An 18,146-nucleotide genomic window follows, 5' to 3' on the forward strand; every position below is an offset into this window, starting at 1 on the left:
CTTTGTCCTATGTGTTTGACCACTTAGCCGAGTGAGTCACAGTTGGCATATGCTGTGACTGTCAAATTTAAACAGCGAGAAGACGCACCAAATGCATACGAGTGAAGACTACCAGGAACAAGGAATATACTAGTGTCAGAAACGTGCAATGGGAAGAGAACTAGCAAGAATTTAAAACGGGATACATCACGAAATACTGGACAAAACTATTTTGAGTTTTATTTGGAAACAATCTTTAGTTTGTTTATGCTCTTTTACAGTTTGGTAAGTACAATTTCGAGATTACTGTTGTAGAACCATGATGCATTCATCCCATTAAACTAGGTCGATGTAGTAGACAAATACAGAAACAGACTGACCTTTATGTATTCGGTCTTGAATCACCTAGGTTAATAAGTAACAATAATATAAGGTGATTAAAAATGAGGTCACTGATATGTCTCAACGAGTTACAGTGTTTGCAACTTCGCTGCAACCATGCTATCCCTATATTATATAAGTAGGTAATATAAGTATCCCTATATTATATTATATAACCGTGACCGGATATTATAATAAAAAGTAATCACTGAATATGACACAGGAAGCTGAAAACTATGACATCATTATAACGGGGGGTGCGCATAATATACTATATTTCTTTGCGATATTATACTGTTCCCAGAACCTGACTACTCAGAGACGGATTTACTAATATTTAAGAAGGTTATATTAAGCTTTATACCTATATATATTATTTACATTATGTACAGTTATTATAGGTGAGGAGTTATTTATAGGTCAAAATTTTGACCATTCTCACGTTTTTCTCACGTACGTGAGTTGGGCCGGAAATTAGCCATTGTCACGTAATTACTTTTTCGTGCAGGAGTTTGACAGTTTATTACACGCATGTGAGATCGGGATCTAACGCATTTTCGATCTCCACGTGAGAACGCACTAAAAAAACAATCATTCTCACGCACGTTCACGCATTTATCTTTGTAATCCTTGAAGTGTACTGTGTTACGTGAGAACACACGTAAAAACACCCATTCTCACGCGCACGCGTGAGTTTGGCCGATTTCCGGTCTAACTCACGTACGTGAGCATGGTCATTTTTTGGCATTTTAAATACCTGAGGTGAGTTATGCTGTAAACGATTGCTTAACTGTTCACATCACTACGTGCCCGATTGTTTCACTTTATTTGAGTGATTTCTTTCAAATTAAAATTATGTTTTACTTTCCAAAGTTTGAGTCATAACAATCACGACTTGCAATGCTATAGTACTTAAAATGTAGTCTCAACTTCTTATTTTGTGGCAAATTTCAAAAAAAAGTTGTTATGACAAAAACTGTAGCTAAACTAACCCGGCCAAATACACATGCATGCTGTCATACCAAATTATCCTGGTGGCAGCATTATATGTCACAGTATGTAACTGACAAATATCTACAAACAATGTATACAGAACTTGTATACAATCAAACGGTGTACTCATATTGTGGGTATTTTTTTGGTCCAATATTTGACATATTGCGAATATTATGATCTGTAAAAAATTATATTTAATTTTATAGAACATCGTTTTAATTTGTTTTGAATAAATACATTCGTAAAATCATTGAAACTCGGGGTTTGTTCATTATTTGGGATGTATAGTTTTCCCTTAGATGAATACACTTATATACATACAATCCAGAAAAAAAATATATAAATGTATTGCCCAAGTCATCATTTATCTGATTTACTACAGGATGGTATAATCAACTTAACTGACTATGGGGGATTATGCCGCTACTAAGGACGACCATTATTACAGACTTGATCATCGATCATATTCATTTGCAGAAGCAATGAATTGCCATGATTTTGACTTAACAGAACCATCGCAAAATGTTAACGTCAGTGCATACAAACCAACGATAAAACATGCTACAGGTATGTGAACACATAATGTATAGATATATTATGCCGTGATTGCGTACTAGATCAGTATTAATTTCAGAAGAACGTGTGTATATGCCATACAATCGTTTCCTTGACAATCTTTAAGTATATACCCACTTCGTATATGTGCGTGAGTTCTGTTATTTGCATATCTTACATTAATGACATGGGAACCACTTCGTATATGTACGTGAGTTCTGTTATTTGCATGTCTTACATTAATGACATGGGAACCACTTCGTGTGTGTACGTGAGTTCTGTCATTTGCATATCTTACATTAATGGAATGGGAACCACTTCGTATATGTGCGTGAGTTCTGTTATTTGCATATTTTACATTAATGGAATGGGACCCACTTCGTATATACATGGAAGTATAATAGCTAAAGTGAGTTGTGCTTATCTACTGACATTAGATTTCGTGTTCATTTGATTTTCAGAAAAAAACTATGACCTTCCAATAGATGATGCTGGATTATTCTCGTATTTATATTTTACCTGGATGTCGCCGTTGATGAAAACAGCCTACAAAACAGGCTTGCAAGTAACCGATCTTTGGGGGTGTGCAGAATCTGACTCAGCGGAGTTCAATTGTGAAAAGTATTTACAAGTCTTTGCTTTTTAGTTTATGAAGTCAATTTCAAGCATGTAATACAATATTGCATTTATTGATTTAGGAAGTGTGATCCGTCTAGCAAAATTAAACGAATGCAATTAATGCACCTATATAATAGAAATGTTATTGTACAATTGTAACCTAAATTGAAACCATACTTTCACAGATTGCACAAACTGTGGAGCGATGAGTTAGATATAAAAGGTTCAGCGAAAGCTTCTTTAGTAAAGGTTTTTTTAAAGTTTATTAAGACAGAGGCTATCAAAGCTACATTTAGCTTCGTAATATTGGACGTGGCGATATTCAGTACTTCAGTAAGTATATGGTCCTATATTGTAACTATTAGCTCATCGTCCGAATTGCAAGGTTTGTTGGTACCGACTCATTGCCGACTCCACCGACCCGTGCGGGTTCAGCCTGGGTAAACGCGTATTTATGGTCAAGTTCGATTGGATGTACCTGTTGGAAAGGCGCGCTCAATCATACGCTGTGTAACATTGCGCGGTAAGCTAAAGAACATAATGTCGGAAGTGGAGACGTGTAGCACGGTTACTTCAACATTCTTCTAGTAACCGTGCGTGTAGAGTGTGCAGGTTGTTTGTGGCATACTTCGTCAGCAAAGTGACAAAATATCTATGTCGACCATGTTTTAACAAAGTAATGAAACTGTCAACTCTGAAAGAAAATCTCAGAAACTCTACTCAACTGATCATTCAAGAGTTGAACTGTTACACAATATTCGTGAATTGCCACTTTCTGTTCTCGTTGCAACAAACTCATCTTTTTTTCAGCTGGTAATGCCTCAATTGCGTGGTTTTAGTGATCGGTGAGGCTTTTTATCTTGAAAAACTGCGGGATCTGTTCTGCTTGGGTCGCCATATAAAAAACTCTCTCCTGCATTTTGATACAAGATAGCTGATTGGCTGTTTTTTTGGTTGCATCTCCCCTCCTTGTCGTTAAGGGCGCATATTAAATACACACTGTAGTGGTTTAATCTGCCAACAATTAGTTTGGAGGGGTGATCCTAAACAAACGTTCCTTGGCTTGCGAAGATGCTATTAGTCATAACGTACACACTTTTACTATATGCAGCTGTGTTTTCTATGTACCATATGAATTTTTTTAGGTATCACATAACGTAAATCTTTATCTGAATCGACAAGTTATATAATATCACGGCCGGAAAAATAAACCCATTTCTGAAAGCATTTCAACTGATTCGTGTGCTGGAAAATAAATGTGGCGACAGTATTAATCCAGTATAGAAGCATCTTCTAATACACTGTTCTTTATTTTTGTTCACCAGTTACTTATATTTGCTTTACTGGACTATATCCAAGGAACAGAGTTCAATATGCCATACGCACTGAGTCTTTGTTTACTGCTGGTTATATTTGACGTCGTGCGCTCACTATCGGTGTCATGTGGCGCAGTGATATCACTGAGAGCTGCAGTGAGACTTAGAAGTGCTATACTTATGATATCTTACAAAAAGATGATGTCTTTTTGTATCCTGCACGACCAGACTGTTGGCGAGGTTATTATTATTTCCTATATTTTGTTTGAACACTTTTTAACAATATTAAATATTCTTCAACATTGATAATTCATGTATAGAAAGTATAGAGCAGTCAATTGTCGAAAAAAAACAATCAAATGACGGTAAATTTGCGTTTTTGCATTTGTTTTAAAAACTATATAAAATAATTATATAATTTGTTTTAGAGTTACCACTATTTAAAGAATACTTACACATTTTCTGGTAGAGTGGGGAATTCACGAAACTGAAGGATACTTTGTCAATAAAATGTGTGGACAAAACCTTCAAAAAATATTGGGAGTGGGCAAAAAAAAATTCTGGATATGGTGTGGTTATGATCATATTTACCATATTTAGCCAGGCCAACCTTCTAGACCTAGAAGTGTATTTTGTCATAAGAATTGTTCTAAGGTACTTCACTCGTTGAACGTACACAACACCAATTGTAAAATGTGCAATGGGACAATGATTAGTTCATTAACACGTGTTTAAATTTTGTCAGGGACGTTCAAACTTGATATTTCTCTGACACGTCAAACTATGACGTAATTAAAACTACTACTAAAATACAAAATAGATACATATTATATTTGCAAAAAATAAACACCCTTATATTTTATTGATATTTTTTTGATAAATAAATGATGAAATTAAAGACAACATTCCAGACATTTTCAAACAGGGGAACCATTTGACGACACGCATTTATGAATAAAAAACAATCGCCTTCCCCCGGTGTCCCATGTGGGTGTCAAATTATTTTTGTTTGCATGATATTTGAACACAAGTTGTACGCCGACTTTGATTGAATTAAAAAAATCAATTAGACTGTCATTTATGTTTCAGTTCGTCAACTTATCTACCAATGACACACAGCGAATATTTGAGGCAGTGTCTTCTGCTGTTTTGCTCATCGCAGGTCCAATAATGGGTATTATCATCATGATATACACAACGGTATTCCTTGGACCAGCCGGACTAATTGGAAGCTTAATCTTCTTTCTGATGTTGCCGATTCAGGTATGATTTGTTTCATAATGTAGGTGACTTATTAGCTGATGTGACGTTTTGTTATCATTTATTGGATAGTGATATTAAGTTTTTAGAACCCAAACGCAGAAAAGTGAAACATTGCAAAATTTTAAAATAAAGATGAAACTATCATGTTATTATAGCTAATATTACTCTGAATCATGCTGCATGTATTTTAAAACTTTTCTAGTTATACACTTCGAAATTGATTGCTTCACTGAGAACGAAAGCTATCAAGATAACAGACCAACGAGTTCGGGTGGTGAATGAGATGATAGTGTGTATTAAACTGATCAAAATGTATGCATGGGAAATACCATTTGCCGAAAAAGTTAAAGGTATGTATGTGTATATCAATAACTTTTTATTTATTTATTTATTTATTTATTTATTTATTTATTTATTTATTTATTTATTTATTTATTTATTTATTTATTTATTTATTTATTTATTTATTTATTTATTTGTTTGTTTGTTTATTTATTTATTTATTTATTTATTTATTTGTTTGTTTGTTTGTTTGTTTGTTTATTTATTTATTTATTTGTTTGTTTGTTTATTTAGGGCTAGTATTGGATAATGACTCGGCTAGTTCAAAGGAACTATTTTCACGAACATCAATACAATAAGCATACTTCATATTTTCATATTTTCTCAGCGCTTGTGAAAGTTCGTGTTTGTTTAAGATTACATTCATTCATTCATTTATTCGTTTGTTCGTTCGTTCGTTTATTCATTCATTCATTCATTCATTGTAATAGCAAAATGAACTTGCATGTGGAATATAATATAATCGTTATTTTTACTGTGAGTACAAACATAATTAGCATTGTTGTTTATATTATTGTTATGTTTAACTAATATATATATATATCATAATATGTCAGGTATCAGGGCGAATGAGAAGCAGTTCTTAGAGAAAGCTGCTTACACACACAGTGTAAACGTATCTACTAGTCCAGTAATCCAAGTCACTGCAATAATTGTCACATTCTCAGTGTATGTCTTGACAGGCAATGAACTCACGCCAGCAACGGTACGTCATCGTCTATACAAAAATGTCGTGCCCTTTCTTTCTCAAAATATGTTACACAAACATATTTATATTTTGTAAATATATTACATGCAATCAAATACGCCAAAAATAGCAAAGCAATATAGGTTGTTTTTTAAACATAACAGTCAATACTAGATTAAAGTGTTACGTTGAGTTGAATTTGATTTAAACAATTATGTTTACTTTGTTACAATAGACATACACTGTCGTTGGTATGTATGCGTTGGCCCGTTTGACTATTGTTAACATTGCAATACCTTTGAAGGCTGTTTCGGAGTCAACAGTCGCAGTTCAGAGGATAAAAGTAAGTTTATTTTAATTGTGCTTTCACCTTTAGCACAAATACTACAAGCATTACATCACATCTTTAGAATCAGCCATCGTTCAAAGCATCCTTACATATGAACGCCTCTAGTCGATCACCTATAATTGTAATGTTTTTCACTACCACCTCACATGTTTAGAAACTCTTGCTACTGGATGAAATCAAACCATACAGAGACAAACCAACTGATGAATGTGTTGCCATAGATATCACCAAGGCAACATTTTCATGGGATACACAGAATGAAAGAAGCTGCAATACATTGTCGTCTATGGGTAAGGAGGAAACCAATGCGATGCTAGATGAGTTCACTGGAAACAAAACTAATGCATTATTTGACATTGACTGCACTTTTAAAAAGGTAATGTTTTATTGTAACGTTTCAGTTCAAAACGTAAGTTCTAGTGAAAGGTATACTGAGATCACCAGCTGACAAACTGAACAAAAATAAATAAAAGATTGTGTGATTGAATGTCTATACACATAAAAATCTAGTAATAATGGCAATGTTGTGTTTGATCGGAATCAACTACATAGTCACACCGAAACCGCTTCCATGAAATTTACTAGTACTACTGTAACAGTAGAGCTTTATAAAGTAAATCACAAGTAAGATCACATTCGAAGTAAAATGGTGACTCTTCAAAATTAAAGACCACAAACATTCATCAAACATGTTAAATTCACGATGTACTACTTAACCGCATATAAATCGATATTAATAATTGAAGTAAATGACACCAGATTTTCACGTGTATATGAATGTACAAATATTTTGAATTAGACAAGGGATGAATAGGGGTGAGATATTCGCGATGACAGATTTAGAATATGTAATATAATTACAAGCAAATTCATTGAATATAAACAGAGGTACATTCCTTGGGGTTTGCAACTACTGTGACATGATACCAAGATCCCGTTACAATCTCGCTCTCGCATAAGCGTTCCAACTCAGAAAAATGCGAATGCGCATGCCCGAGGTAACTAAGATACTGAGATGTCCAGGTGGATCGAAATAGCTGCCCACGATATGACGGATTACGAGAACTATATTTTCTGTACATTTTCGATGTATTACATTTTTCACTATGATAGTGGCAAGAAAAGTTTTATTTTTTCATTACAAACCTTGACCATTGATATATTTCATATCAGAAGGTCGTAGCCTCAGTCTCGCTATCTACGAGAAGAGACTTGAATGGGATCTTGACATGATGTCACTATACAGTACTATGCGAGTTGCAAACCCCAAGTAATGTACCTCTGATATAAATAATGTTGTTGTGTATTAATATTGTTTTGCAGGGTAATTTAGTTGGTGTGTGTGGCAGTGTTGGCAGTGGGAAGTCGTCTCTCATATCCGCTATATTATCTCATATGCAATTATTATCAGGCAAAGTTGCCATCGATGGTTCCATTGCATATGTGTCACAGCAAGCGTGGATTTGTAATGCCACAATCAAGGAAAATATTTTGTTTGGACTTCCATATGACCGGCATTGGTATGAAAAATCAATATTTGCTGCATGTCTTCAAGATGATTTAGAATTGTTGCCACGTGGAAGCGACACTGAGGTAGGTTGTATATAAGGCATCTGTCCATGGAAACGCGTTATGTATTCAGGTATAGATTGGTTAAGCTGTGCTCTTACAAGCACTGTTTATCGTCATTCACTAGTATGGTCCTCAGTAAGGAAAGGAAGGCGGCATGTCACCCGAATACTGTGCGCATATAATGACCACGGCATAGTTGATGCCCTCGCTCTACCAACTGAAGGCTCTGTTCATACGTAATGTGTCGTGTGTTTTATTAAATACTCTTTTTCAGATTTTGGTTATTATGTGGAAACAGAAATCAAGCAAAAATGAAAAAAAAGTATTTTCAATGCCAGATAATTAGGGACTTGAAAATTTTGTTCATTTTCAAGTTTCTATTTCAAAAATACTAACACGTGAACATTTAGATGTTTCTTCAATAGAGGTTAACACTACCGGACCGGGCGGTGTTGTTTTTGTAATTGACCATATGTTCTTCACTAAGGCAAATTAATGTTGCAAAGGATGTGTAATGCTATGTAGCTACGTAATACACCTTCTGTATCTGTAACATTTACATGTTCTTTAAGATCGGAGAACGTGGTGTTACATTAAGTGGTGGACAGAAGCAGAGAATCAGCTTAGCTAGAGCAATGTATGCCAGGCGTGATATTTATCTACTTGATGACCCACTGAGTGCAGTGGACGCACATGTTGGGAAGCACATCTTTAAGTATTTTATCAAAGAAGGGCTTTGTGGTAAAACAGTAATGTTTATAACTCACCAGTTACAGGTATACCAAACGTTCAGACATTAGGCCAGACTTTTATTATCCTTTGTTTCGCGAACCCGCCGAATGAACAGGAGCCGAAAATGACATAAAAATAAAATTTTATTTCAGCGTAATTTCTCGCGCCCGCCGTATTGTAAGTGCAAAAAATTACTAAAAAAAATATTTTTATCTTCATTTTTTTCCGTCCGCCGCATAACAAATCCAAGTTGCATTTTCATGGGAGTATCATGATCAAAGTACCGAAGTCTCGCGCAAATGAGAAATAAACAAAACAAATTTTATTTCATTTCTTCTCTCCGATCAATGATCTCTCTTACAATTCTTTGAGAATCACACAAATCTAATGGAAAAAAAGTAAATTTTATTTTTTTTCCGCCCTCCTCAAAAAATTCGGCCTATAAAAACTCGACAAACAAGGAATAAAAAAAGTCTGGCCTTACATAACTCTGTCGACATCACCATATGTCACATTTTGAGCACAATTGCATTGTGTATAAAACTATAAAATAAAATTGTAGCATACTTCATAAAATGTAAAAATAATTAAACATAAACTCCTGTATCAGATCCCATGCAATTAATGTAGAAGCCTACTCATAAATTAAAAAACCCAGAATTTATTCTTTTTGCAATAAATTGTACTCCAAGGCAATATAAGGATATTGACCTGAAAAAGTTGGGGGTCACCAGCCTTTTTTTCGAGAAATTGCTGGTTGTATTTTAGTGGAAAGTCGCCATTTTGACACTATTATAACTCTTTCGCCACAGGTTCCTATGGCAGAGATATTATGTAATATCTCCAAATCTAGCCTGGAGCCATAGGCTGAAAAATCATATATTGTTAATGATGAGTACTTTTTGCTGTTGTGAATTATTTAAAAAATCTGGGTTTTAAAAAGTGACAAAAAATGCAATTTTTCTTTAACATTGTATTCTATGGAATTTTTCTAAAAATAGCAATTTTCAAGAAATATTAGGACACATTCCTCAAAAAGCATAACTGTAACAAACAAAATAATTCTATTTCATTGTACCATGAGACATTAGCTTCATGATTGTACATACTAAACTAATGAGCATTGTCATGCGATTTATGACCAATTTTGTCAAAATTATGACTAGGCTTCTACCTTAAGCTGCTATTGATGTTGATATAATATGCTGTCTAATTCAATTGTCTCATTCGTTTTAGTATTTGAGCGTTTGTGATCATATATTGGTGTTAAAGGATGGTAAAATTGTTGAATGCGGGACACATGAGCAGATGATGGCAAGTGGCTTGGATTATGCACAGCTATATAACTGCTATCTAAGCGAGACATCCGAACCAAACAATTTAACAAACGGTCACAGCGCCCAAAATGATTCAGTGTTTTCAGAGGAACATCCGGACTTGGATACCTCCGGCAGTTTAAGACAAGACGCAAAATCCATCATTGGTAAATCAAACTCGGTTGCCTCTATTGCTGATACAGATAGTAACTATGGTAAGTTATAATTGTTCAGTAACTACGTCATCACCTGTATTTGGAGAATGTTTTACTTTTATATATTTCGTGCATTAATTCATATGTACATCAACAATTTATCGAAATTATATTGAGAAAACAAACACTTTTTGTTGTATAAACATATCACAGATCCATTGATGACCATAGAAGACAAGTCTGAAGGTAATGTAAAATGGAAGACATATCACGAGTATATACAGAATGCTGGTGGATATCTCTTGGCGTCATTTACACTGTTTACATTTGCAGCAGTGTTTGCCTGCATGACTGCTAGCAACTGGTGGTTAGGATATTGGATGGCGAACACGAGTACAGGTAGTGAAGTTTTCAATTATGTAAGTCATAACAAAACACATTCATATTACAAGTGATCCCTCTCGTAATTTGTCAATCTCATACATTTTAGCAAACCATGATTTTGAAACACTAATGTATTTTACTTTGCAGACTAGCAGTAATATGACTGGAAATTCAACTGACATCATTACAGACACCTCGGAAACAAATGTGTTTGTTTCCATATACCTTATCAAACTTGGAGTTCTAATTGTCTCTACTATAGTCAGGGTGCTTATTTATGTGAAGGTTTGTATGATCATAAAATATATCATTGGAGTCTGTAAACATATATATGTATATATATGAATCACATTAATTAAAGCGGGAGAGTCGTCACCTGCGCTTGCGCCAGGTGGCTATAGCGTGTCATTGTGCCGTTACCCATGAGCCTTTGCGTTTTTAACGTGTGTTGTTATCGTCGCTTGGGACTCAATTCCCGCGCGTGCGCAGGTGACGGCCCTTCCGATTTAATGTTGTTGCAGACAACCTTGAGAGCTTCAACTCGTCTGCATAACAAGGTGTTCAAAGTGGTATTTCGTGCTCCTATGGAATTTTTCGACGCTACGCCATCAGGAAGAATCTTAAACCGTTTCTCTAAAGACATAGATGAAGGTGAGCATTCAGAACATTACCACTCGTATTGACGATTGTACTACACAGGTGGAGGTACCGGTAGTATATCTGCGTAGTTGGCAATTAAACAGTATGATCTTTTTGATATCGTGTAATAACATAATGTCTGTATTTCTTCCACAGTTGACGTGAGGCTGCCAATGTGTATGGAAAGCATGCTGAACTATGCATTTATAATTCTGTTTTCCCTCTTCTCCATAATCATTGTGTTTCCATGGTATTTACTGGCTTTGTTGGCATTTGCGGTTATTTTTATCGTATGTTACTTATATTTTCACCACGCTCTGCGTGAGCTGAAACGGCTTGATAATATCACTCGATCACCATGGATTTCACACATTACCACCACGATTCACGGGTTGTCAACAATACATGCGTATGGAAGGACAACGCAGTCTATTAGGAAGTAAGTGAAATATATGTGTATTAAGTTCAGGGTGAGTGCATTGACAGGAAAATGTCGGTCTGTATAGTACAATATACCGTATATAGGAAACAACAAAGAAATTTGATATGTTTACTTACTATATAGGTTGTAATCGCTGCTATTTTTAATTAGATTAATTCAGATTACACGTGCATGCAGTTGAAACAATAAAATTCCCTTCCCATTTTGACATACATTAGAAAACAATGGTTTCAACACGAGAGCTGAACATTGTCTACACGTGACATGGCAAGAGCGATCGCCCACATATTCAATTCAATCTCATTAGTATTAACTGGAAATAACGTTAATATCACAATACCATTATCAGATTGGTAAATTTGAATTCTAACATTCATTTTGATTTATATAAATGTACCTTTATATTTGTTTATATATGACGTATGACACTACTTTCATCCCTGTATAGATATGCTGAGTTGGTCGATGCGAACACTGTTTCCCTTCTTCTATTCTGCCTCTCAAGTCGATGGGTTGCTGTTCGACTGGATGTCATTGCCATTTTAAGTACGTTTCTAACAGCTCTAATGACAGTTCTTTCTCATGGTAACATTCCCTCTTCATACAGTGGTATAGCACTTATATATTCTGTACAGGTGAGTGGGATATATTTAATGTGATCATAATAACAAGATTTCATAATAATATTTCAAGTGTTACAATAAGTTTACAATAACTATGGCAACTACTGCTGCTTAAGCCCACACATTTACAGTTACGTTGCTTTAATATCGTCATTGGTTCTTTTTTTGTAGACTGATTCACCCAGACTTTTGGGCGTGTATTTACTAATTTCAGACTAATTATTACTTTCTATAAATTGTATCAGTCGTTATTGGCGTGGATTAGTTTGATACATTATATGTTTATAGTTTACAGGAACGTTCCAGTTAATGGTACGAGAAATGGCAGAATGTGAGGCCAGGTTCACATCAGTAGAAAGAATTCTGTATTATATAAAGGTAACGTTGCGTTAATTTACAACATAGCCACCTACAGATTAAGTGAATAATTTAGTTATTTTGTTATGCTTCATTCAACACTTTTCTACGATCATTAATCTCGAGTGAAACATTTTATTATACCAAATTATTTGTGTGAACACTCTATATTGTTACACTGTAAGTTTATATTCAATCTCTTTATCATAGAATCTATTGGCAGAAGCGCCATCAATAACTGACCCCAGACCTCCAGATGACTGGCCACAACAAGGCGTGTTAGAGATGAAGGAAGTGAAAATGCGTTACCGTGATAACTTACCTCTTGCGCTAAATGGCATATCATTCAAAGTTGACACAATGGAAAAAATAGGAGTCGTTGGAAGAACAGGGGCTGGTACGAGATTTACCTGTTTCCTCGCCCATTGTACAAATTTTTTTATGATGGAAGTCGTGGATGTATCTACACATGTTTTTGCGTTCTCAGAGATGGATGTCTATAGCTAAACTTATAATGGTGCCCATAGTTCTACTAGTTTGTGTTATCTGATAATAAAACTATTTGACTCAATTATATTGTCTGAGATTCAACAAGACTTATGTACCCTGTTAAATGTATTGGATTTATCAATTGCGCAGCACGACCTACTTCAATCGGCTTCTACGGTAGTGTAATTCAATCATTATGAACATACGTCTGTTTACCTTCCAGGAAAATCCTCTCTTGGCACATGCTTATTCCGTCTCGTGGATACAACATCTGGAGATATTTATATAGATGACGTGAATATAAAGACTTTGGGCTTACACGATTTACGATCTAGCATATCGATAATCCCACAAGATCCCGCACTTTTTGTTGGAACGATCAGGTGAATAGAACGGTCTGATCACAGATTTATTGACTAACTTTCAAAAGTTTGTTTAACTTTCAAATTAGTAACTTGAATTTGAATTATCAGTTAACCGAACCTCGAAATACTGGAAATATACAAAACAGAAATTTAGTGTTGCCCGGCATGACTCGAATTTCGGTTAACTGTTGATTAAAGTTTCTAAATGTGAACGTTCAATGAACTGTTAATTGAACATCGAGTTACACTGTGAGCGTGGTTTTGCAAAATTCGGCATCTCAGCGCGTGGACTTGATAAGAGTACAGATAGACACTAGTCCACCCAAACATGTGATGTCCGGTAAAACACATAATTCGAATTATTCACATATAGTACTGAATCTTAATTAATGAAAAATCGAATTTGCATATTACTTTCGCCACCCGACAAGCTAATATATCTAATTAATAATGTTTATCCAAAGCTATACGTTATATTTTCAGATATAATTTAGACCCCTTCAACCAATATTCCGATGATGACGTGTGGACAGCTCTTGAAAAGTGTTACATGAAAGATACTGTAAGTGTGATTACGTGTGATGTGGATGGCGTGATAAAGGAACGTTACAATAGTGTCGATGTGAACGTAGTATTTTGACATCCATAAAATTATATCGCGAAATAATATTGAGGGCACTGTTATGTCTCGTGCCCACCATGTAAATATTATGTCTCCGACCATATTTTTTCTTCAAATACTTCTTCCTAAAGTTTGTATGTAAAGAATCATATACTTGATATGTTGTAATTAGCTTCCGAAAGGTTGGAGTGACAAGAAATACGATGTAGCTCATCTAGTCCAACTTGTATATCTCAGTGATTGTCTCCGCTATCCTGTAATTGTTTTTGTGTCACAGGTTCGGGACATTGACGGAAAGCTCGATGGTCAAGTCGTTGAATGTGGAGGAAATTTCTCAGTCGGGGAAAGACAGTTATTATGCATGGCAAGGGCGCTGTTGAGAAATTGCAAGGTATGAAAGCCGTTTAAAACTGTTCGATAGTTTCACCAATACGTTGAGAATTTTCTCATTTTTGTACTTTGGGAAGTTAATTTATTGCACGATATAACGGGTGATAGGTAGCTGAAGTGAATGGGCCGGGAACATGAATAATTATAATAAAGATAATAATTAATGTGGAGGAAATCATGGAAATCTACTTTACACACTTTCTTACTAATTGTATATTTAAATTAAAATAAACTGTACATTTGAATAAAGCATAGTCGGTTGATATAGACTATCCAACTCACAACGCTGGGCTTGACTTATTTCCGCCTCTACCCACAATGCATTATAATCAAATGTCGATGGTGAAAATGTGGCGTTAGTGTTACAACGTAATTATTCCAGTCTCTTTTTAACACAGTTGGTTCTCAGAAAAACACATTACAATGCCGACCTTGTCTAGTACTTTAAATTAAATTAAATAAAACCAGCCAGTGTATATGTGGCTAACGCCACTGACTATCGGGGAGTTGTTTCGCACAACATATATACTGCATTGTGTATTTTTATCTATTTTCACCACAATTTAAATTGTTATGAAGTAGCATAGATTCCTAGTCGAAGGAGTGGCATTAAACGCATAATGATAGTTTGTAAAAAATGTTATGGAGATATTTTGAACATTTCTTTTTGGGCAACTTGATATATGTACCGATAACACATTGTCTAGATACGAGTGCTCTCGACTAAAACTACGATGTTTCTGGAAGGGCAGAATAGTTACAAATTAACGCATTTCGTCAATAAAGCATATTTAATGTAACTGTCTACTGTTTGATGAATTCGCATTATAGATCCTAATATTAGATGAAGCCACCGCTGCTATCGATACTCAGACTGACAGTCTAATACAACAAACTATACGCGATGCATTTCATGGGTGTACTATGCTAATAATCGCCCACCGACTGAACACTGTGCTAAAGTGTGATAAAATTATGGTCATGGATAAAGGAATGGTAAGATATGACATTATTCCTAGCTTTATTGCAGGATGTTTTAATATTCTCTCCCTCGCCCATAGTTGTACTGATTAGAATATTCTCTTCCTTGCCCATAATTGTACTGAATATTCTCTCCCTCGCCCATAATTGTACTGAATATTCTCTCCCTCGCCAATAATTGTGTACTGAATATTTTCTCCCTCGCCCATAATTGTACTGAATATTGTCTCCCTCGTCCATAATTGTACTGAATAATCTACCTCGCCCATAATTGTAACGAATATTCTTTCCCTTGCCCATAATTGTACTGAATATTCTCTCCCTTGCCCATAATTGTATCGGAAAAACTCTCCTTATATATAGTTTATATATGCATGGAAAATGTGTATCCCTCTCTGATAATTGCACATTTCTTCAAGGTCGTCAAATTAAATTAAATTTTTCACCGAAGTAATATAGTTCTGCATTTTATAGTCACGCGTCCCGTTTAAAAAACGTTCTTTCGCTCCTTGGTTTTAGTAGCACCCTGTTTAGGCATGTGCATTGTACACATCTTGTAATTAAAACATGCGCTCTACTTACACTTTATGGGCAACACGACAGACACTATTTATACTTAACTTGTTTTTCGTATGTATACTTATTGCAGGTTGTTGAGTTTGACACACCTTCTTCACTTCTGCAAGACCCAGATTCACGTTTCACGTCCATGATGGAGGCTGCTGAGAAAATCTGATAAAAATATTTCATCTTTTTCGTTTTTATCTTCTTTTTTTTATAATTCTTCACATTTCAAGATATTACACCAATTAAAGCATATTTGTTCTCAAAATGTATTATCATTCGAAGTGTTACAGACTCAGACACAGACACAGACTCAAACGAACCTTTGTCTTGTACTCCCGTCCGCGGATTGACCGCGGATTTTCATCGTCTTGGGGGAGGGGGGGGGGGGCTTTCACACGCGAAAAGTGCGGTGAATTCTACCAGTGAAACACGAACACGAATGGGTAATTTACTCTATTCTATAGGGAGGTTGTGCATTTACAATTTTAGGACAAAAATGTTTTGGTGATATTTGTTTACATTGCATAGAAAAGTTGTGGTCTGTGATTTCGGGGGCCGGGAGATTATCACAACTTATATTTTGTTGAGTTGCTCGTTGTACAATACCCGGAAGGCCCGGGATCGAGAATATATTGATAGATAAAATTGTCAGAAACAGTATCACAATTATTTGACAAATGAAAAGCGTTGGTGTAAAACTGTGTGACCTTTGACCCATCTCGACAATCTCTGTTATAATCAGCTGTTTCCCGCTTCTTCAATGAGAGAGCTAGAACTAAACCTTTTTTTATTTTTTATTTAAACTTAAAATACCTGATACCAGTGTCGAAAAAAAATATTACACCGATTATGAATTACTACGTACTCGAATTGCGTCTTAAACTCAACTTGAAAACATAAACATAACAATTGAGTTATTTGGCTCGTTATAACATCCTCTATCAGTTCCGTGGATGCGATTGCGTTTCGAGTTTCCAACTTCTATTAAAGGTGAGCGAACATGTGGTGATCTGATGCCTGAAATAAAGAAGGATTGGTGACTTGTGGAAACCTTAAAGGGCGGTAGTCGTCGCACCACGCATGCGCGAGATATATGGGTCTCATATAAACAAACATGGCGACTTTGACTGTTGCGCAGATCAACGAGTACAAACTGAGACGTTACCACGCTCTAACTGGGTATATTGTCAGGTGATTGAAGGTAACGAAGGAGTCACCGGTGGTAATTATTAGTGCAAATCACGCCCAGACCAAACATCATACTAGTACTTGAGATTTGTATTAGAAGAGCGCACTGAATTGTGGGAAAATCAATGTTTATCAACACAAATATCGCACATGCAGCACGACGACTACCGTCTTTTAAGGTTCTGAAAACTCAAATTCAATCGAATCCACGGATCTACTCAGTGATGTTCGGCTATTCCCGGGCGGACATCCGGGGATTTTCACCGCCTGGCAACCATCACGGTGAAACCAAAGGCCGAAAACGGTACTTTGAGATGGTTGTTGAGACTCCACTGAACAATGTAACAAGATTACCCCTGCGTGAGCAACATATATACTGACTAGTATAAGACAAATGATTAAATACTGACTAAAAATAAAAACAAAGAATGTAAACACGCTAATCTATGAAGTATACAGACTTAGCACAGAGATGGAAATAAAGGCATACTTAATTTTGTATCTGGTATCAAAAATATTTTGCACTAATGGAATGGATAAGTCATGGGGAAATGATGATCCAAATTATAACACCAATCTAATCAACACAATTTGCATTAAACTTAAAAAAGTATTTGAAAACAAGAGTCAAGAACAAATGCATGATGATAATAAAAAAAAACGAATAAGCTGCGTACATATAGACTGCTAAAGAAAAATTGCCAGTATGAAAATTATCTAACAGTAACAAATGCAAAACATAGAGCAGCATTAACAAAATTGGGAATTAGTGCCCATAATTTAAAAATAGAGAAAGCTGTATGAAAATGAGAGAACTCAAATGATATAAATTTAATA

At 35.3% G+C, this 18,146-nt stretch overlaps 1 protein-coding gene across 1 annotated transcript; it reads left to right on the forward strand.

Annotated features, from left to right (window-relative positions):
* The first annotated feature begins 1,763 nt into the window (after nucleotides 1–1,763).
* On the forward strand, nucleotides 1,764–16,362 carry LOC100374198 (ATP-binding cassette sub-family C member 5-like). Its single transcript, XM_085502681.1, has 24 exons — nucleotides 1,764–1,923; nucleotides 2,373–2,532; nucleotides 2,715–2,862; nucleotides 3,855–4,085; nucleotides 4,935–5,108; nucleotides 5,311–5,458; nucleotides 6,008–6,156; nucleotides 6,374–6,481; nucleotides 6,642–6,863; nucleotides 7,799–8,080; nucleotides 8,632–8,835; nucleotides 10,028–10,322; nucleotides 10,476–10,681; nucleotides 10,794–10,931; nucleotides 11,168–11,297; nucleotides 11,442–11,724; nucleotides 12,176–12,362; nucleotides 12,639–12,728; nucleotides 12,918–13,104; nucleotides 13,420–13,579; nucleotides 14,045–14,123; nucleotides 14,461–14,574; nucleotides 15,405–15,569; nucleotides 16,204–16,362. Exons 1-24 carry the CDS (start codon nucleotides 1,764–1,766, stop codon nucleotides 16,288–16,290), a joined length of 4,107 nt encoding a protein of 1,368 aa, XP_085358807.1. The 3' UTR covers nucleotides 16,291–16,362.
* Nucleotides 16,363–18,146: the final 1,784 nt, after the last annotated feature.

The sequence above is a fragment of the Saccoglossus kowalevskii genome, chromosome 8 (assembly GCF_978046115.1).
Source record: "Saccoglossus kowalevskii chromosome 8, keSacKowa6.1, whole genome shotgun sequence".
NCBI classification, from domain to species: Eukaryota; Metazoa; Hemichordata; class Enteropneusta; family Harrimaniidae; genus Saccoglossus; species Saccoglossus kowalevskii.

What these genes read in the sequence shown, in the direction of transcription:
- LOC100374198 (XM_085502681.1), top strand. Translation starts at nt 1,764, where the DNA reads ATGGGGGATTATGCCGCTACTAAGGACGACCATTATTACAGACTTGAT. An exon ending in CTCTAAAGACATAGATGAAG is followed by an intron (nt 11,298 to 11,441) that starts GTGAGCATTCAG and finishes TTTCTTCCACAG; the next exon opens with TTGACGTGAGGCTGCCAATG. An exon ending in CTTTTTGTTGGAACGATCAG is followed by an intron (nt 13,580 to 14,044) that starts GTGAATAGAACG and finishes TTATATTTTCAG; the next exon opens with ATATAATTTAGACCCCTTCA.